This window comes from Camelina sativa, chromosome 16 (genome assembly GCF_000633955.1).
Source record: "Camelina sativa cultivar DH55 chromosome 16, Cs, whole genome shotgun sequence".
Lineage (NCBI taxonomy): Eukaryota > Viridiplantae > Streptophyta > Magnoliopsida > Brassicales > Brassicaceae > Camelina > Camelina sativa.
Window position 1 is genome coordinate 22,332,333 of NC_025700.1, and position 22,094 is coordinate 22,354,426.

Here is a 22,094-nt window from a genome sequence, read left to right on the forward strand (position 1 = left end):
AAATCTCAAACAATTAAAAACCAGCAACATAAAACAAAAGGAAAAAAAAAAAAAAGCGATGTTTCTTTTTTCTAACATTTTGCTAATAAAAACTTTCAAATTAAACTTTACGGAATTAAAATTTGCAAAACATCAATCGTCTATATTTTGTGATATACATGTAAAAATTGAGATTTTATTTTGAAATATTTTATTACCCCGCATCGATGATATTTTTTTTTGTTCTTTTTTATTTTTCTTTGGTCTATTGGACATTGGTTCAGTTTTTACATCCACTCTAAAACTGAGCCAAACTAACTTAGCCAAGACTAACAGAAACAGCTAAACCGCATTTGATTTTCTTATTAGTAGATAATTGGAGTTTAAAACTGAATCATGCCTCCGTAGCTTCACACACAGGCATACTATTGCTGAAACGTGTTGGAAACGTAACTCAAACATGCACCACTACGCGTTATGTGAAGGTGAGGCTCTTAATCCAAACAGATAAATTGGAAATAATATATATTACATATCAAGAAGTCAAAATTACAGTAGCTACCAAGAAGATAACACGTAGATACTTAGCATACATAAACTGTCGATAATAAAGATAATGATCATGAGACCTCCCTAAGTAGCTAACTACAACGGAAGAAGTAAAAATCTAACTGACATTGACGATGACGACGAAGAGGAGGCTATCATTGACTCCTCACAGAAACAAAAGACTCTCAACCTGAGTAGCAGAGAGATGTGATAGCAAACAACAAGGATCATAATAGAGCACATAAAATGGTAGTTCGCGAAAGTAAGTAGGTGCCAAAATAAATTCACCCGCATCAGTGGCGTTAACGAAACGATGAAAATTAAGTGACCCCTGAGCTAAACTTGCTTGAGCTAAACGATGAAAATTCTCTTCTAAGGAAAAAGAAAACGGATGTGAGACTTGCTTGAGGAGGAGTCTTCTATCGAAAAATGATGGGCTTAAATTGACGAATGATTCCAGTTTTCTGGTCGGAATAATGTTATCATGACTAAAAAATATAATTTCATTTTTTAATTTTCTGTAAACTATGTATCTAACATAATTGTGAACCCAATTCCAGTAATTGTTAACTATATATCACCAAAACTTAAAAGCTTCATGGATATAGTTTAGGGTAAATTACATACTTTAGCCATATAGTGAGTTTTATAACCAGTTTAGGTCAAAGTCAAAAGCAATTTTCAGAAATTAGTCATTACTCTGTTTTTAGACAATTATACCATTTAAACAAAGAAATTCAAACTGATCTAATTACATTTATTCATCTTGAGTAACTGAGTTGAATGAAGTCTCGTTGCTACAGTAACCAAAATTAAATAAATAATTATAATAATTATAATAATAATAATAATTTTAATTATATTATGTCACATAGTATCTTTTTTTAATTCATACCTTAAGTTTTTGATGTACGTACATCACATATATCGAACAAAATCTAATATACGTCCACACCAACAATGATACAAATAAATCGGTATACGTACACAACAACATTGATACAAATAAATCGGTGTACCAAGTTTCTCTTTTCAAATATACGTACACAACACTAATGAAACAAATAAATTTATCTTGCATCAAATCTATTAAAATATACGTACACAACAACAATTGTCATGTACGTACATGATAATAATTTATTAGTGTACGTTTGTACAAAGTAATGTTATTTTATTTAGTTTATGTTCTTGTTTGGTGTACGTCCATAATGCTTTTTTATTTATTGTGTACGTCTACAAGTATGATTTTAACAGAGGGCATAATTGTATTTTTGCTGTCATCTTCAACATGGGTATCTTCTGCAACCCTAATATTGCAGTCACTGTTCACATTTTTCATAAGCATTGTTTTTCATTTACAATATAATGTTTTTACACCTTAATCTTGTAAATCTAGCTTATATTACCAAATTATAAATTTAAAAACTAAGATTTTGAGTTTTTTAAGTGTTTGGTGGTTTAAGTCAATTACATCAAAAACAGTTTGTATAAAAATGGAAGAACTATAATTTTCTGAGTAGAATTCTAGTTGTCCAAAAATAATCTATGGTTTTGACTTTACATAAAGATTGAAAACAAGTGCTTTCTAATTACAAAATTTCTGGACTTTCACTTTGTTTCTTTTTTCCTCCATTTCTCTATTTTGATTTATTTCTATAATATTAAAAATCAATTAAAATATATATAATATTTGAGAAAGAAACCAAACTAAGAGAGTTTAGTTACAAGGGTATTTTTGTTCCAAAATTGTCTATTGGCTATTCTATGAGAAGTGTCAATGACTTTGTCAAACTGTGAAAGAAAAACATTTTTTGGTGTGTTTTATGAAAATTATTATATAGTTTATGTTAAAATAAGTTGTATGTGATATTTCTAGCAATATGTTTTAGTTCTTAAATTGTCCTCCAAAATAGATTTCAATTTTTTTTAGTTATGTTATAAAGCTAATCAAATAAAAATGAATTCTTATACTAAAACAATCATATTATAAGTAGATTTAAAAAGTATATATTTTAATTTGTGGTTTTATACATCCAAAAATGTCTTGTAGCATTCATTGTTGGTTCCATGGAAATTTAATATAATGTTTGCATGTAAACTTTTTAAGATATTTATCGATTAACCTGTGTATCTCAGGTTCCAATCTATTTAAAATATAATAGAGATGGAAATGTTTTGCCTCCAAAAAGATATGTATGTAGAAATAAAATAATAAATGTCAATGATATGTAACCCATCATGTTATAATTAACATGGTATCTACACATGGCGCCTCCATACCATGGACGTTTGACAGATCTGAGGTTCTGAACGTGGACGAGGTAATTAAGAACACCATGCTCACAAGATAGGAGTTGACTACATCGTCAAGGAGCCATCTCATTGATGAAAGTGGTACTAAATATAACTATAAATATAACAAAACTAAGTTTCGCTTATCTCTATCTTTCGTAAAATCCAAGAAACACAACCTTTGTATACTAATGGCTTACGCAGGCATACTTGAAGTCTTCATAGCCTTTTTTGTCTTTATCTTCTTCCATTTCTTGATCCACAAGAAACCCCATCAAATCTTACCTAGAAACTGGCCGGTTCTTGGGATGCTTCCTGGTGTTCTCGCCATGCTTCATAGGATTAATGACTATGTTGCAGAGATTCTTGAGTTATCCAACTTAACTTTTGTATTCAAAGGCCCATGGTTCTCTGGAATGAACATGTTGATCACAGCAGATCCTGCAAACATACAACACGTTTTCAGCTCCAACTTCACCAATTATGACAAAGGACCGGAGTTCAAAGAGATGTTCGATTTCCTAGGAAACGGGATCTTCACTGCTGACTCGAAACTCTGGGAGAATATGAGGAAATCCGCACTGGTCGTGCTTAGCCATCAAGGGTTTCAAAGCTTCTCATTGAGGACCATCACACGTAAAATCGAGAACGGGGTTGTCCCAGTCCTTGATCACTTTGCAGAGGCGAATATGATTTTTGATTTACAAGACGTATTCCAGAGGCTAGCATTCGATGTAACCCTTACTCTAGTAGCAGGCTACGACTCAAATTCTCTTTCCATTGAAATGCCGATGAACGAGTATGCAAAAGCTATGGATGATGCCGAAGAAGTGGTCGTGTATAGACATGTTAAGCCTATGATCTTGTGGAAGCTGCAAAACTGGATTGGAGTCGGAGAAGAGAAGAAGATGACCAAAGCAAATGCTGCTTTCGACAGATCATGTGCAAAGTATATATCTGCCAAGAGAGAGGAGATAATAAGTCGCCGTCGCTCCAATATTGGAGAAGAAGCTCATGATATGGATTTATTAAGCGTCTACATGAATCTAGATGCTTCCAAGTATGAGCTTTTGAAGCCAACAGATGATAACTTCCTCAAAGACATCATCAAGAGTTTCATGCTTGCTGGAAGAGACGCCATTGCAACAACTCTCACTTGGTTCTTTTGGCTTCTCTCCAAGAACCCTGAAGCTGTGACAAAGATCCGCCAAGAGATCAACAACACGAACCTACCAAGTTCTGGAATGAGTTTAGATGCAGACAAGTTAAACAAGATGGTGTATTTACATGCTGCGCTGTGTGAATCACTACGCCTCTATGCGCCAATCCCGTTCGAGCGGAAGTCTCCCATAAAGCAAGATGTGCTTCCAAGTGGACACAAAGTCGATGCAAATTGGAAGATTCTGTTCTCTGTTTATGCGTTGGGGAGGATGAAGGCCGTGTGGGGAGAAGACGCGACTGAATTCAAACCTGAGAGATGGATCTCTGAGAGAAATGGAGGCTTAAAACATGAACCTTCTTTCAAGTTCTTTGTGTTTAATTCCGGTCCAAGAAATTGCTTGGGGAAAAACTTGTCTTTCTTGCAGATGAAGAAAGTGGCTGTTGAGATCATAAGAACTTATGACATCATTGTCGTTGAAGGGCACAAGATCGAGCCAGCATCTTCCATAGTCCTTCACATGAAACATGGCCTCATAGTTACTGTTGCTAAGATATGTTTGGTCTCATAAACTCAAAGAAGGACAATATTATCAAACTTGTAACTTTGTAAGAAATATCATTAATAAATGATACATCATTTGAGAAACCCTAGATGCAATATAAACTAATTATCCGTGAATTCTAGTAACCAAAGATCATGAAACTTGAAACAAGTAAGCTAGGTTAAGTTCCATAGTTGAATATCGTCGTACATAACAAGTTTGGTTATGTTTCATAGTTTCAATCATTCTTACTTTTCCATAAAGATCATATCTCTTATTCAATCTTAAATTTGAACATCCATTTTTATTTATTTATTTATTGCAAATTATTACATCTAATGATAGTTATATATCTAGATATAAAATAAAATACAGTATTGATACAACTTAAAATAGGATATTAATGCATAAGGATGTTGTTAGCGAGCATATACGCTTCATCATTTTTATCAAAAGGGGGGATTAAGCTGTATTCAAAATTGAGAATAATGAATTTGTAATTCAATTTATCCCAATATAGTTCGATATTGTCCCCTTCTTTGAGGTCTAATGACAATTTTATTTCTTTCCAACCCGATTCGAGAACATAGTCATTGGTGGTTTCTCCAAGCTGATGCGAGAACATTTTCATGGATTTTAGCAAAACAAAGTATGAATTTTTGTTAACGCGGTCAAGAACTTCGAGTTTAATACCCTTTTTCAAACTCTTATCCGTAACATTATTCATTTTTTTTTATGACGGAGAGCACTTGGTGTTTGGGTAAAAGCAGACGTCCATGTTTGTCAACATCACTAGGTGTTAGCGTTTTTGATATGATCATATCATCAGGTATTCTGAAGTCTCCCAGCATAATCAACAAAGTACGTTATAGAGGCTTTTGAAATATGATAGGTTGGAAGAGATTGATAAACTAACCAGCACAATGCACATATATATATATAGTTAATAGTTCTAAGTAAATGTTACTTTTTCTTGCTTTTCTTTTTCATTTAAATAGCCTAAATTAAAGTAATAATTTTAATTTCCTGCAAATTTACTAGATTAACATATATTTTTACTATCATGCCATGCACATAATTAAATATAGCTATAAGTATTGACACAAATAACTACACTTCCTAAAATAAAATCTTTGACATCTTTAAAAACTTAAAACAAAATCTCAAGTTATAAAGCTAAAGGTTATGTTACATTTATATATGAGATTAAAGGATGGACAAATAGGCAAATTTTAATATCTTGTTCTTTAAATAATTACTAGAGGTCAATTTGGGAGAGAAAATTTTATTTAAAAAAATATATAAGAAGAGTAAAATGCAAAAGAAAAAAAAAAGAAGATATTTAGTTATGATATAAAAGATATAGGCCCTGTTCGTTTTTGAGTCGCTACTGTAGCGACTGCAACTGATTTTAGACTAGGGAATTTTGCACCCAACCCACTTTCTCCAAAAGTATTAACACTCACATCTACTTTCTACTACTCATATATTTTTCTCAAGTTTAATTACTTATTACCCATCACTCCTTCTAACCCCTTCTATTTTCTCTCTCTCTATCTCTCTCTCACAATTAGTTAACCAAACAATACATCTTCTTCTTCCTTGTTTTGCTTTTGCTCATCCATTGAAAGAGAAAAGCTTATTTATGTTTCTCTCTCTTTCTCTCTCACATTCCTTTTCTAAAGTTTTCAAAAAATATTCCAACAATGGTGCAAATCTAGAGAAGGTGAAATCTTTAGATCTTTTTCCTTATCACTTTAGATTATATGAAATTCGATCTGGGTTTTCTTGGTTTTATTGTGATTTTGTGATTTTACTGAGTAATTGTGGTCTTGTGAACAAATGTTCAACGACAATTGAATACTTTATAATCTAAAAATTCATCAAAAATATAGCAGTATGTATCTTAAAATATAGAAAATATATAATCATAACATATTGTATATAAATAAATAGATAATTTGTTTTATGATAACAATTTGAAGTGTTAATAACAAAAAAAAAATAGGGAAAATAAAGAGAGAAAGAGGAGAGAGGCAAAATTGTCCAACTAACAATGACATCTAAGAAGCAAACTTAACAAAGTATAGCAAGTTTGTAAAGTGGGTGTGGGTGCAACAAGTTGAACCCAAAGTGGGTGTGGGTGCAATAAACCCTTTAAACTATCTTCTTTTTCTTTTTGTAATTATGAGTATTGTAAAGGGTATAATTATAAATTCTGTAACTTCCCAATTGATTAGGTTAGAGAAGAAGACGAAGGGTTCTGCAATTTATACTCTCGAGCTTCCTTTATCAGAATTCAACAATGGTGACAACCTTCTCCTTGAGAATAATGTCAGCATAAGAAATAAACGTGATCATACAAAACACCATCGATACAAATCTGACCACAGATAGGAAAATGAGTGGGAGTAGTATCTTTTTCAATTGTCTTCCACGAATTGCCATCTCCCAATGTCAAAACCTGTAGAAGAAGCTTTGGATCTGGCAAATTGAAAACAAGCCTAGGTCCTGTCATACACAAGACTTTGTAAACGCCATCAATAGGATCATAGCACAAGAAGTGTTTCATGACGAAGCTTTGGGAGTTGAATTCAGGCAATGTGACGGATCTCCTTGAGATGGGATCGTACACCACAAGTTGGGAAGCAGAAGAAGTTCCATAGCAAATCAAACTGTGAACAGAGGAGAAACTGAATGTGTATTTATACGCAGGATGCATCATATGGTAAGTAGCTACAGAGGTCTGAAGCGAAGAGAATAGAAATAATTTTCTTTGTTACCCCTGAAGGTGAAGAAGAGACGATCCGGTTTCGGCTCGGTGAGGAACAGTTTCATGAAATCTCTGCCGGTGATGATGGATGTCCATAGCTTCGATACGGAGAGGAACCTCGCTAGGGTTTTGACTGGTAAGCGTTTGAGAATCTAAATTATGAGATCAATCGGAAACAGATCGGAGTTGGTGCTCCGGTCATATGACACCTTCTTCCTCTCTCTTTTTCTAACCATAGGCGATGTTGATTCCACGACTGAGTCAACTCTGTCATCAGTGTTAGAGATTCCATGGTTGCGGCTAGAAGATCAAGTTTTGTAGTGAAATATTCTTACAATGTTGTCATTTGCAATCTTCGCTCTCTCTCTTTCATGGCGGAAAAGAAAGTGTCAGATTTCTTGTTTTTGGGGTCTAACAATAGAATCTTCGTTGCTGCTTGCACGCACACAAGTAAACTAGAAAGAGTAAAATATTTTGCTGGGTTTGCATTTTGATCAAATCAATCCCACGTTCCCGTATTGTCTCAAACGCTTCTTTTCATTTCTTAAAAAAATTCGTCGCCGTTTAGGAATTATGTGATCGAAGAAAAAATAGTGATTATGGGAGAAGTATGAGTTTAAAATGGTGTTAAGTTTGTTTTTTGACTAGAAGTGCTGCTTCATACCCAAGTTACTCCGTCTTCCAAGTTCCAACAAGGGAGGAGGAGAGAGATGATTGTGAGTACAGTCAAAGAGAAGATGAGTTTTGTGTTAGTGTAAAATATCCTACATCGGAAAGATGTGAAAGGATTTAACTAATATGGAAAGGGTTAGGGCTTCTCCACTAATTGCCAATTGGTTTTGAGTTGGAAGCCAACAGTAAAACCCAAATTTGATATGATATCAGAGCAGGTTGATTGTTGGGCAATCCCGTGGATGTTGTTCCCATATATGCTCACGCTTCAGATGATCATACCTGAGCGTGAGGGGGGGTGTTAGTATAAAATATCCCACATCGGAAAGATGTGAAAAGATTTACTAATATAGAAAGAGTTAGGGCTTCTCCACTAATTGCCAATTGGTTTTGAGTTGGAAGCCTACAGTAAAACCCGAATTTAATATTTTGGACTCCAGGGCTAAAAGCACATAAAAGACAATCATTCCACCCAGAACTAGGAAAGCATGTTTAGGAAATCGTTGTTGGAACCACACTGTCTTGAAAGCAAGGAACATAGGCAGAAGAAGGGTTGAGAGGGAGCCAAGTTTTTGAAGTTGAGAATATCACCCGGTGTCTCTGGAATTGCTTCGCCACATAAACAAATCTGGTTCTGTTGGTGACTGAATTGGAGCAGGAGATGGCAAACACGCTCTGGCGGAGGATCACCATCTGATGGCTGTTTCTTGGCAAGATTCATTCGCTCTGTTAGACAACTTGAGAAACCATATCCATATAGGAAACCCCAGTGACTCTAGGGCCATTTGAACCTGAGATATCTAGCTAAGGGTCCAAATTTAGTCTAAACATCATGCTGAAAAAGCACAACGGAATCTGAACGGACGTGACTAAACGACTCCAAATCCAATCCAACTTCTTGACCCCTGAAAATCTGTGCCCCAGAAAAGTCTTCCATTGATAACCATTTTTTGAATAACATTCGCAACTCCGTAGATCAAGCTCACAAAATATAATGTCATATTATACTTAATATGACATTAAATTTAATGTCATATTCGAGTATCCACATATAACCAAAAAATATACACATATCAACATAAGGTAGTCGACCTCTGAATTTATAAAAGATGAAGAGGGTGATGCACAAGTTCAAAACAGCGAAGCTAAATGAACATCAAATACATGCAACACCTCGAACGACAAAGCCAATAATTGATATATATCATGACACCCTCCAAAGTAAATAAATAAAACTCAACTACAACCACAGAACAAACATTCAAGTGGAGATGATCACGAAACCAGTAAGGCCATCTTCTTTTAGACTAACGATCAAACACTCTTCAAAGAACACATGAGATTCTCAACCTGACCAGGAAAGATAGAGATTGTACAACGATCAATATCTTTATCCCAAAGTGGAAGGTTTTAGTTCTTTGATTCCTTCTATGTAGACTCTTCTCACACTATTTTTCTTTGGATCATAATAGACAACATAAAAACGTGCTGCAAACAAAGAGTCTTGTGCCAAAACAAACTCACCTACATCAGTGAGACAAAAGACTCTAAAAACCAACTCAGCTCGGGGGAGATCTACATCAAAAACCTTCTTCGACCATTCATGTTTCTTAGCATCCAGTAGAACCCATGACTCAGTTTCTAACAGTATAAAGTCGAGGAGGCGAGTATATGACAGCAAGCTTTCCCTTGTAGCATGTCAGCTTTGTAAAGATTGCAGTTTCTGGTATTTTTATAAGATGGAATTTTTTCAGAGCTAACATCAAAACTCATAACTGCTTGATACATGCCGAGAAAGCTCGGATCGATGTCAAGAAAAGCTCCATAGTACAAAACACCATCAATACTAATCTCATGAGAATCAGGAGAGTGAGGAGGGAAATCTTTAATCATCCTCCAAGAATCCCATTTCCCATTGTCAAAACCCGAAGCTCCTGAGCTAAACCACGACGCCTACCAACAGGGTTTCCTTTGGTCATACAGAGAACTTTGTAATCACCATTGCTAGGATAGGATCAAAACCCAAGTAATGGTACATATCGATCCTCAGAGAATCAATCTTGGGCAGAGTCATGTGTTGTCTGATGCTAGGAGGGTTGTATACATTGAGTTTACAAGGAGGTCCGTAACAAATCAAACCATGAACAGAGGGAGCAACGGTTATGTACGGCTGAGAATGACATTTCATATGGTAAACCACCGCTACAGAGGATGATGATTCACCTCGATTTTGAGGCTGGATCGCTGAGAAGAAGAAATGCTTCCCGTGCGGCTTGCTCTCAAATGTGAACATGAGACTTTTGGGACGAGTCGAGGACATGAGACTTTTGGTCAAGTACGATTTCATGAAATCTCGGCTGCGAATGAGTGATGCATATTGCTTCGATACGCAGCGAAACCTCGCTAGGGTTTCAACAGTCGATGCTTTGAGTAATCTCTGGGATGAGATTATGTGGAATCGGGTCTGTGGATCTCAGATCATCGGAGATCTTCTTCTTCTTCTTCTCTCTCTGTGTTTCCATGGCCGAGACACGAATGGACTACGTCGAATTTGACTCCCACTCTCACACTCCGCAAAAACCTCTAATTTTCTCTCCTGAACGAAGAAGACGGTTGCTTTCTGTTTTTTTTTTTTTTTTTTAATTTTGGAATTAAATAATAGAATTTTTCAATTAGTGTATAAAACGGTTGAACAATGTATGAGTAAACGCCGTGCCGTTTTCAATTTAAAACAAAGGACGTTTTGACGGTTCTTTATGCTTCTAAGTTTTGTGACCCAATGTCAAGTGAGAACATTACTTGTAAGATCATTAAACTGTGTGACAAGGCAATCACCTTGTGCACTACTTTGATCCTTACAGAAACACAAGACTCTCAAGTCTCAACCTTGACTAGATAAGAGATGATAAAAGAAAACCAGCCTCTCGTTTCTTGCAATACACCAAAATGACAATCGAGTTACCAAATTGTACACGCCTAATCCACTCTACAACTGAGAGCCTACCTTTAACTAGCAGCCTTATCACTCATATGTCTGGAATGTAAATCCAACTGAACCTATATATCGAAACCAAGATAGATTCCCTTCGTACCTTGTCATAGTTGAAAACAAGAGCAGCCAAGCGGGCAATCAGGATCACCAGGTCCTTTAATAAGATCAAAATTTTCAGACCTAACATCAAAACTCATCACTGCAGCTACAGCTTCATTCGAACCTTTGTCAACATAAGCATCATGACATAAAACACCATTGATGCAAATCTGGCTAAAGATAGGAAAGTGAGGATAAGAATCTTCAAAGACCTTCCACGAATTCCCATTTCCCAATGTCAAAACCTGTAAAAACAAGCTCTTCTACTACTTGCTCCTTCTGTAAAACAAGCTCTTCTGGTCCCGTCAAACACAAGACTTTGTAAATACAATCAATGCGATCATAGCAACAACAACTGTTTCACGATGACGCTTGGGGAATTGAATTTAGGGAATGTGATGGATCTTCTGGTGCTGGAATTGTAAACCACAAGTGCAGAAGCAGAAGCAGTTTTGTAGCAAAACAAACCGTGAATAAAGGACGAACTGATTAGGTATATATATGCAGGATGCGTGAAACGGTAAGTAACTACAGAGGCTTCGCCTGGATATTGGGATTGAAGCGATGAGAAAGTGAAACAATCATCTGCACGTCTGAAGGTGAAGAAGAAGCGACCTGGTCGAGAAGAAGACTCGGCGAGGAACAGTTTCATGAAATATCTGCCGCGGATGATGGATGACTATAGCTTCGACACGGAGAGGAACACAACCAGTAACACAAGGATATTGAAAACCGAGGGTGAGAAGTCGAACCTGAGAAAGATCATATCCACACTCCAGTTCTTGGGCTTCTGAAGCTAAAAATATAGATTAAAAAAACTCATACTACAAACTTCATTAAAGGTATATACTTTAAAAAGAGAGGGAAGGGAAGAGACACTAACCTGATCAAAAGAGGAGCATATTGTATATTCTGAAATACTTTAGTTTCCCTGTTAAAATATGGTTAGAACTCAGTCAGTAAAGTAGAGACTGAACAAAGTATGATTTATAAGAAATACACGTTAACATAAAAGGGAACTTACAATATATAGAGGCTGTGCAGAAATTAAGAACATTGTTTTTAGTAGATGATCACTAAGGACATTTCTTCTCCTATCAAATTGCAGAATACTGAAAATGATTTTCTCTCCATCAGTTTGCAGAATATGAATTTCTAGTTTAAGCAATTGCAGAAATATTGAATTGTACTCCATATAATTTAAGCATAAATACGAAATTAATTAAAAATTCTAACGATTAAGCTTCTCCATCATGCACAAAAATATATTTTGTGCCAAACAAATTCTACCAGCATCAAAGAGACAAAAGGCATTGAAAAACACTTCAGTTATCATATCTCATGTTTCTACAAGATAAACCTGCTTAGACGGTTCATGTTTCTCAACATCCACTAGAACCCATAACATAATTCTACAAGTACATAGAATTACACAAAGTTTTGTTTGATTTTCCAACCAGAATTCAATGTACGTACACTTATCATATCTCATGATAATTTACACTAAGTTTTATTTGATTTTCCAACCAGAATTCAATGTTTAAGAATGACCATATTTAAAGTTTTATAATGTTTTAATAAATCCTAAAATATATATAGATATCTACTACTATATTGAAAATATAATGTGAATTGTATACTATCTCGACCCGAAATACATTAGTCAAATTTTCCTGAATTTTGAATTGATTTAGTCTTTTATTTCCTCTTTTATTACATTTTAGAGTTAATTAGCTGTAGTATTTAATGAAGACATGTTCAATTGTTTGTGAGGTATGAGTGTGTTGTAAGTCCTCTCATTCTCGTCCAGTGAACCAAACCCTCATTTGTCTCTCTCTCGTTTTTTTTTTTTTGTGCTTATCAAAGTTCTCCTCATTTTTTCCACCAACTAAACCTCTCTCTCTTCCTTCTCTGTACCCCTCATCTCTCTAGAACCCTGAACCACCACCGTAACCATCCTCCTTTCTTTCTTTTTTTTCGATATTCTTTGTCGTCTCTTCACCAAATCGAGTTGGAGCCATCCTAGTCTTGAAAAAAATCATGTGTGTCTTCTGAACCAATCAATGTGTGTCTTCTTTTACCAAGTCAGATCTGCCCTTTATGTTTCTTACAAAATCTAACAGTGTTTCATCTCTCTACGAACAAAGTGAAGCTCCTTATTTTTAGCTCATAGTTTTCTAATTAAATATATCTTTACAAATTTATCTATCCAATTAAATAAGAAAATTAGGAGATTCCGCGAATCATGAAAAAGAAAACTACATGAGGCCTCCAAATTAAATGTGAATATGCGATGAGACAGCAATAGACAAGTTCAATACATAGAGGCTACATGAACATTCAAAAGATGCAACACTAAGCAAAACCAGAGACAATGCCGAGAGTATGAATATATAAACAAAGTTTCGCCAAAAAAAAAAAAAAAAAAACAAAAGATCATGAAATCTCCTAAGTAATTACAACTTGGGAACAAACATTTCAATGGAGATAAGAGCGAACAAACTTAGAGAAACATGGGATTATCAATCTGATCAAGGAAGATAGATTGTGTGATGCACAATGGTACCCCATCCAGTTCTGAGCATATTCCTTCTATGACGACTCTTCTCACAACATTTTTCTTGATATCAAAGTAGACAACATAAAATGGTTTTTGAGTACCACAAACCAGTAGGGGTGCCAAAACAAATTCACCTGCATCATTGGGAGAATGGGGGGGAAAGTTAAGCGAAGACATCTATTGTAGCCAAAAAAAATGTTTCAAGGGCCAAAATCTTACCTCCATCAGTAAAACCAAAGGCACTACAACCATCATAATTATGGCCAAGTAATGGAGGTGGAACGTACAAGTGTTTCGACCATTCATGTTTCACAACATCCTCTAGAACTCACAATCTGATGCCATAATCACCATGCGTTCCAGAGTAAAAGAATGCAAGCCTTCCCTCGTAGGTTGTCAGCCTTTTACACGAGACAATGTTTGGTGGTAACTCTGGTAGTTTTATGTGCTCAAATTTTTCTGACGTAACATCAAAACTCATGATGGCTTCAATAATCATCTTGTTAGGGTTGAGATGAACTAGATAATACAAAACACCATTGTGACATAAAGCAGGAGAATAAAGAGAACAAAGTAAGTGGGGAGGAAAATCTTCAATCTTCCTCCAAGATTTATCTTTTCCCACTGTAAAAACCTGAAAGTATCCTGCTTTCACCCTACATAACACTTTGTAATCACCATCGATGGGATCATAACCCAAGTAACTGTAACACGGGAAACTCTCATAATCGACCTTAGGCAAAGTAATGGACTTTCTAGTGCTAGGGTTATATATCTCAATCATAGAAGGACTTCCATGGCATATCAAACCATGAACAGAAGCAGCATAAGTTGTGTGCAGTAGATGTTGGTAACTCAAAAGGTAAGTTGCTGAAGAGGATGACGATAATTCACCTTGATTTTGAGGTTGACTGGCTGAGAAGAAGAATGGCTTTCCGAACCCCAAAGGTTCAAACTCCTTGAATGAGATTATGAGGCTTTTAGGACGAGTAGAAGACTTGATCAAATACGATTTTATGAACTCTCGGCTGCGAATCATGGATGCATACTGCGTCGATACGCAGCGAAACCTCGCTAGGGTTTCAACTGTCGATACTTTGAGTATCTCCTCGATAACATCATGTGGAATCGGCTCTGTGCTTCTCAGATCATAGCAGATCTTCTTGTTTGCTTCTTGTTCTTGTTCTTGTTTTTCCATGGCGGTGATACCAACGAACGGTGTCGAGTGCTCTCGCTCCACAAATTTTATCTTCTAAACCAAGACCAAAAGAAGAAGAAAATTAAGTATAATATCTAATGGCTGGTTTTTATCCAAAAAAGAATAATAATAATAATAATAATATTTAATGGATGGCGTTTTGCTTTTCTTTTGAAATTTGGTATTTAATTATCTGAAATATGTTAATTAAACCAATACAACACGCGGGATAAATAAATTCAGAAATATAGTAAAAACAGTAAAAAAAATATTTATAAAACATTGATTTATAATTGAGACAAAATACCAAAAAAAAAAAAAACCTAAATTCGTCTTTCTACAGTATTATTAGTTTTTTTTTTGTTCACCCTACAGTATTATTAGTTATGTACGTGTTGTTTCTTTACCGTAATTCTTTTGTAGTTTTGACTTTTGACAGTTCCACATTTTTCTTTGTCTTTTTATCAAAGCTCACAATTTTCTAATTAAAACGTATCTTTCCAAATCTTTAATCTCTCTATCAAGTGGGAGAATTAAGAGATTGCGAATTATGAAAAGGAAAAATCACATAATTAAAGAAGATGAGACAGTGATACACAAGTTCAATACAGAGTGACTGAGCAACTATTAGTATAGATCGATATAGTTGTAATGTATATCTATCAATATCTTGTAACCATATATACTCGTATCTATAGTTTAGATCTTCTAAGTTGTGTATAAATATGAACTTTGTCATAAGATTAATAAAGTATCAATTCATAATCTCTCTACAGCAACAAAACCATGAGAAAACCGCGCGAGAGTATGGACGTAACACAGACGAATAGTCTTCATACACAAACAAACTGTCTCCACAAAAATGACAAAAGATCATGAATCCTTCAAGTAATTAACACAACTGCAGCTGAAGAACAAACATATCAATGGAGATATGTAATAAGAGCCAGCACTCTTTAGAGAAACATGAGATTATTAGCATGACCAGGGATGACCGAGATTATGCGATGATATGGATCTTTATTCCAAAGTGGATCCTCCCTTCCTGTGATTCCTTCTATGAGGACTCTTCTCACTCTATTTTTCTTTGTATCATAATAGAGAACATCAAATGGTCCTCTCTCCACAAATGCCGGTGCCAAAACCAACTCTCCTGCGTCATTGGCACAATAGAAATGAAAAATTAATAATAATAATAATAAGTCTTGCATCTATTGTATAGCAAAACATAAAATGGTGCATACAGTTTCAAGGACCAAAACAGTCTCACCTTCACCAACAACAAAGAAGGGATTGAAACTATAGCAAGACTCGCCATTTATTATAGGAAAAGAATAAGACTGCATCGACCATTCATGTGTGGGGGCATCTTCTAGAACCCACAACTCAATGCTATATATATAGATATGAAGTTTAGAGAACACGAATGCAAGCTTCCCCTCGTAGCATGTCAGCTTTGGAAACGATAAATGGTATTCAAGTAACTCTGGTGCATTGATAAGATCAAATTTTTCCGATCTAACATCAAAACTCATGAATGCTTCACTCGTACCATCTTCGTTGAGCAAAGCTCGATAATACAAAACACCATTGATACATATATCAGGAGACTCATGAAAATCAAGAAAGTGAAGAGGAAAATCTTCAATCATCCTCCATGATTTATCCTTCCCCAATGTCAGAACCTGAAGCTCTTGAGCTAAACCATATCGCGTACCAACAGGGTCTCCTTTAGTCATAAACAACACCTTGTAATCACCACCGATGGGATCATAACCCAAGAAATGATATATATCTATCCTCATGGACTCAATCTTGGGAAAAGTAATGGACCGTCTAGTGTTAGGATTGTATACCATGAGTTTCCACGGAGGTCCGTAACAAATCAAGCCGTTAACAGAAGGTGCAAAAGTTTTGTACGGTCGAAAATGGCATTTCATATGGTAAATAGCTAAGGAAGATGATACTGATTCACCTCGATCTTGGGGCTGAAGCGATGAGAAGAAAAAGTGCTTCCCGGAACACTTTCCTTCAAATGTGAAGATGAGACTTTGGGAGCTATCCGAGGATTTCATCAAATACGTTTTCACGAAATCTCGGTTGCGAATGAGTGATGCACATTCTTTCGATACGCAAACGACCCTCGCTAGGCTTTTAACAGGCAATCCTTTGAATATCTCTGGAATAACATCAGCTGGAATTGATATCGTACGTGAGCTGTCTCCGATTGTTCTTAGATCATCGGAGTTCTTTTTCTTTTTAGCTCCATGTGCTTCCATGGCAGAACGTACGGTGTCGATTGCTCTCAGTGGCAAAAGCTTATCTTCTGGTGGACATAGAGGATATGTAAAATATGAAATTGCCCTCGTTTTGGTCTTATTTTATAAAATTGACTATTCAAATCTATATTAATAATTAATTAATTCCATTGACACTATAAAATTCAAATGAGATTACTTTTACATAATCTTTTTTTGTAATGTGAACCTTATTGTTCAACAAAAATAAATATTTACATGGCAAGAAATATAAACTTGTATGGAAAAAGAAGTCTAAATATGAAATAAAATGGGAAGAATCAAAATAATAGTAGGTAATGGGGTACCTGCGTCTGACTAGAACACTGTAGAAAAACTTTAGACTGTGATGTGAAGGATGGACATCGTAGGAAAACTTCAAGGCACCACATTCTCATTAATCTGAGTTTTAAGTGAGAAAATTGAGTGATGCCCTTTTCGGTGACACCTAGGCTACCATTCTTCTTCTGCCATATATGATAGATTTAGTGATTTTTTTTTATTCTTTTTTCTCCAAATTAATATTATACATTAAGATGGATAAGAACATGCATTATCCATGTGACTGAGCGTGTATTGCACCGTGCATGTCAAGACCAATCCAGAGTTGGAGTTATGCCAAGGACTTGGTGACCGAGTGATGTAAAATTACTTTGTGAGACTTATAACTAATACAAAAATACAAAATAATAGAGAATATGAATTGGTGGTTCATGAAATGTTTGTAGTAATTAATAGATACAACAGACTTGTTTTTGTATAGTGATTTTTCTTGGGATCATAATAGAGAACATAAAATGGTGGTTCATGAAATATTTTTTCTAGTGCCAAAACAAACTCACCTGCATTTGTGAGACAATAGACTTGAAAATTTAATACACTATTCCCACACCGCAAAATGGAAACTCACCTTTGACCATTCATGTTTCCCAGCATCCACTAGAACCCACAAATAAATTACACAACTAGATGGTCTCTGAGTACGTGATATCAAGCTTTCCCTTGTAGCTTGTCAGCTTTCTGTACCCTGCAGTTTTTGGTAGTTTTATAAGATCAAACTTTTCAGACCTAACATCAAAACTCATGAGTCATGACTGCTTGATCTGTGTCCAGAAGAGCTTTGTAATATAACACACCATTGATGTTGTGATGCATATATCAAGAGATTCAGGAGAGTGAGGATGACAATATTTAATGGTTCTCCACCTATTCCCATTCTCTGATGTCAAAACCCGAAGCTCATGAGCTAAACGATCATTTTTTCGGTCATACACAACAGTTTGTAATTACTATCGATGGGATCATAACCTAAGTATGGAGATGCATTGGAAGAAGTGGAAGAAGGTCATCATATTAATGAATCTCCTTGGGCTTTGGATGGAAATGAGTTTGTCACGAACTGTTTTAATTATCAATAATGCTCACGAGTCACGAGTCTTGACACCGATAGAGGAACATGTCTACGGTTTCGTGTCGTCTAAATTTGGTAACTGGAACTTTGAAGTGTGAATATGAGAAGAAACAAACCTGTTTATTTATGTGTTTATACTTTTTAAGGATAGTGATGGTTCACACTCTTTAATTATGGCTCTTAGATAAACATGCTAATAAGAATTTTCATGTAGACAATACAAAATCTACAAGATAAATAGGGATCATAGTCACGGGTATTGGGTACTGTTTTTCACAAGTTCAGCAATGTTCATAAGTCAAGTCAATCAACCGAGAATAATTACACTTGTTATTAGAAAGATTGAAAGTCAGTGATTAGAAAGAAAACGTAGAAAACATTTGTGTGAAGTTTCGTGTGACAACCCGTCCCGTTGACCCCACTAGCTCACCGCTAGTTGCTCCAACAGATCGTCTGTGTACCCCGCTAGCCCACCGCTAGCCGCCCAAACGGACTTCAAGCTGGCCCTGCATGACTGTTGTTGTTGATTTGCAGATCAATGAGTTTGCCACAGTGAGGGGTTATGATCGATGCCCTGCAGGGCCAGCTTGGGGTCCGTTGGGGCAGCTAACAGTGAGGCTAGTGGGCTAGCAGTGAGGCTAGTGGGGTCTACAGGACGGGTTGTTACATAAAAATCAATTGGTGACAGCTTGTTCTGTGGGAATGTTGATAAAGGGTGGGTACCAGGGTTCGAGGAACGCCTGACGCACCAATAACCTACTGGTGGATTGGGATATCCACAGTGACAGATTAGGATCGATGCCCTGCAGGGCCAGCTTGGAGTCCGTTGGAACGGCTAGCAGTGAGGCTAGTGGAGTCCGCGAACGGTCCACTAGGACAGCTAGCAGTGAGGCTAGTGGGATCCATGGGACGGGTTGTTACATTTCGTGTAGTTGACTAGTTGTCATCAAGTAGTCGCAAAAAGATAATGGCGAGTACTCTTTGCGATTGTTACCGAGCAGGAGGACGCAATCTTAGCAAATCAACAAGAAATGCATTGGAAGAACTGAAATTGTATCACATATTGTTTAAGACATGACTCATAATGTAAACATGTACGTGAGCTTAAAGTTTTCTTTCAAAATGAACCATTATATAGTTTCAAACAAGACTCAAACCAATGAAGGTAACAAGATTTAGAGACAAGAAAACGATTGAATACCTACTGACTCATAAGTAGGTGGGAGTTTTGTATCTAATAGTTTAAGCATCTGGTACCGTATATGGTAATAGATACAGAGTTCAATCAAAATATCTTCCCAGGTTGCTGGAGATCCCCAGATCTTCTCAGGGGATAAATAGTTGTAATATTACTATTTAAAATAAATAAATTAGTACCAATAGTATTAATTTTTGTATAATGTGTAATTATCAATGAATGATGTTAGGTTATGGTTTTTGGTTGGATACTTGCATTTATTTGGATGGTCTGGCCTCTAATCCTTTCATTCATTTTTAGGTTTCCAGTTTCCACCTACCAACTCCACCAACGCACATGTTTGATAAATTTATTTTATTTTTATCATTATAAGTGTTTATTGTCTTGAATATTTTTTCATCGTATTTTCTTACTTTTGAAGATTAACACAAACCTGATTTCAACAAAACTTACCTTGTTATTTTTGTATCTCACATAGTAATCTTATTAAGATATCCTTCAGAAAATGTACATTAAAAAATTAGATATATGTGTTAAACAGTTGAAGACTGAAAGTATGAATTGTTGGAAACTCTGTAATTCATAGAAAAGACGAAAAAAATATAAGAAGAGAAATTTTAGAGATGGGTGATGAAGAATTATAAGAATATTCATCTTCCCATACACTACAAGAAAACAGTTGATTTGCGACGGAAATCTGCGACGGCGAAAGTTTCTCGCAAATTTGTGACGGCGTTGCGAGTAGTTTGCTAGGAAGGCGAGGGTACTTGCAATTCCCTCGCAAATTTGCGAGGGATTGCGACTCCGCTAAAGTTCTTCGCAAAACACTCGCAACTCCCTCACAATATTGCGACGAATTAGCGATGACGAAATCCATAGCAAATTTGCGAGGGAGTTGCTAGGGACGATGATGTCGGCAGCCACGTTTTTCCCGAGTCTAACTGTTATGTCGGCATAACAGTAAAAGCCTCGCAAATCCCTTGCAAGTTTCCCTAGCAAATCCATAGCAACTATTTTTAGTAAGCCTATAAATAGCAAGTTCATGATCCATGGAAACCACAACACAAAACACTTCCAACAAAAACATTTTTACTACCAAAAAAAATATTGTGAGAGAAAAAAGGCTACAAAAAAAGGCCTAAACACTTTTAAATTCTATAATAATGTTTGGAGGCGAGCATCATGAGATATACACAACGAGACGGTGGATGTACAATCACAGAGATCCAGAGACCGGTGATGTGATGAGAGAGTTTTGTGATGGGTTGCGCGCTTTCATGTACCAGGCGACAAACCAAGACTTTGCTCAACAAAACGGTACAATATTTTATCCATGTCCTAAGTAGTCCAACGATAATAGAGGATTTATGCCAAATTACTATGTATGGTTTCGTCATGGAGAGGGTTGTAACAGTAATGTTGGAAGTAGTAGTATGAATTATGCTGTTGATCAACCTAGTAATTATGGGCATCAAGAATCTGATCAATTTGGTTTTTATGGGTATAATGAAGAAAATAGATTCCATGAAACTACTGCTGCATTTCCTGAGAATATTACGGAAGAACCCAACGTAGATGCAAAACGTTTTTATACTATGTTAGATGCTGCAAATCAACCTATCTACGATGGATGTAGAGAAGGTCATTCTAAGTTATCATTGGCATCTAGGATGATGACAATTAAAGCTGATAATAACTTAAGTGAGAATTGCATGGATTCTTGGGCTGAACTCATTAAAGAGTATTTGCCAGATGATAATGTATCGGCTGAGAACTACTATGAAATACAGAAGTTGGTTGTGAGTCTTGGATTACCATCTGAAATGATTGATGTGTGCGTTGAATATTGCATGATTTTCTGGAAAGATGATGATAAGTTGCAGGAATGTCGGTTTTGTGGGAAGCCGAGATATTAGCCTATTGAAGGAAGGACGCGAGTGCCATATAAACGTATGTGGTACTTGCCTGTTGCTGATAGATTGAAACGCCTATACCAATCAAAACGGACTGCAGAGGCAATGAGATGGCATGCAGAACATTTTACTGAAAAAGGACAAATTACACACCCATCTGATGCAAAGGCGTGGAAACATTTTCAATTGGTATATCCTGACTTCGCTCAAGAGTGTAGGAATGTTTATCTTGGGTTGTGTACAGATGGTTTTAGTCCATTTGGTATGTCAGGGAGACAATATTATTTATGGCCTGTTATAATGACGCCATACAATCTTCCTCCAGATATGTGTATGCAAAGCGAATTTCTGTTCTTGAGTATTTTGGTACCAGGTCCAAAACATCCGAAGCGATCTCTAGATATCTTCTTGCAACCTCTGATTCATGAGCTGAAGCAGTTGTGGTATGAAGGTGT

General features: G+C 35.9%; 3 protein-coding genes and 1 pseudogene across 3 annotated transcripts; 1 reads left to right on the top strand and 3 right to left on the bottom strand.

Moving 5' to 3' along the window:
* On the bottom strand, window positions 695–7,607 carry LOC104753921 (annotated as a pseudogene).
* Window positions 3,003–4,553, top strand: LOC104753151 (alkane hydroxylase MAH1-like). Its single transcript, XM_010475442.1, has one exon. The coding sequence runs from the start codon at window positions 3,015–3,017 to the stop codon at window positions 4,551–4,553; it is 1,539 nt and encodes a 512-aa protein (XP_010473744.1). The 5' UTR covers window positions 3,003–3,014.
* On the bottom strand, window positions 13,951–14,820 carry LOC104753922 (F-box protein At2g21930-like). Its single transcript, XM_010476101.1, has one exon. It carries the CDS (start codon window positions 14,818–14,820, stop codon window positions 13,951–13,953), a length of 870 nt encoding a protein of 289 aa, XP_010474403.1.
* Window positions 15,576–17,142, bottom strand: LOC104751843 (F-box protein At2g21930-like). Its single transcript, XM_010473889.2, has 2 exons — window positions 16,091–17,142; window positions 15,576–15,973 (listed from the first exon to the last, which is right to left on the bottom strand). Exons 1-2 carry the CDS (start codon window positions 17,097–17,099, stop codon window positions 15,777–15,779), a joined length of 1,206 nt encoding a protein of 401 aa, XP_010472191.1. The 5' UTR covers window positions 17,100–17,142; the 3' UTR covers window positions 15,576–15,776.

Bases quoted from the DNA above. Each gene is read 5' to 3' on its own strand.
- LOC104751843 (XM_010473889.2), bottom strand. From the start codon at position 17,099: ATGGAAGCACATGGAGCTAAAAAGAAAAAGAACTCCGATGATCTAAGA. The intron at 15,974-16,090 runs GTGAGACTGTTT...CCAATGACGCAG, and splicing joins CTTCTTTGTTGTTGGTGAAG to GAGAGTTGGTTTTGGCACCG.
- LOC104753922 (XM_010476101.1), bottom strand. From the start codon at position 14,820: ATGGAAAAACAAGAACAAGAACAAGAAGCAAACAAGAAGATCTGCTAT.
- LOC104753151 (XM_010475442.1), top strand. From the start codon at position 3,015: ATGGCTTACGCAGGCATACTTGAAGTCTTCATAGCCTTTTTTGTCTTT.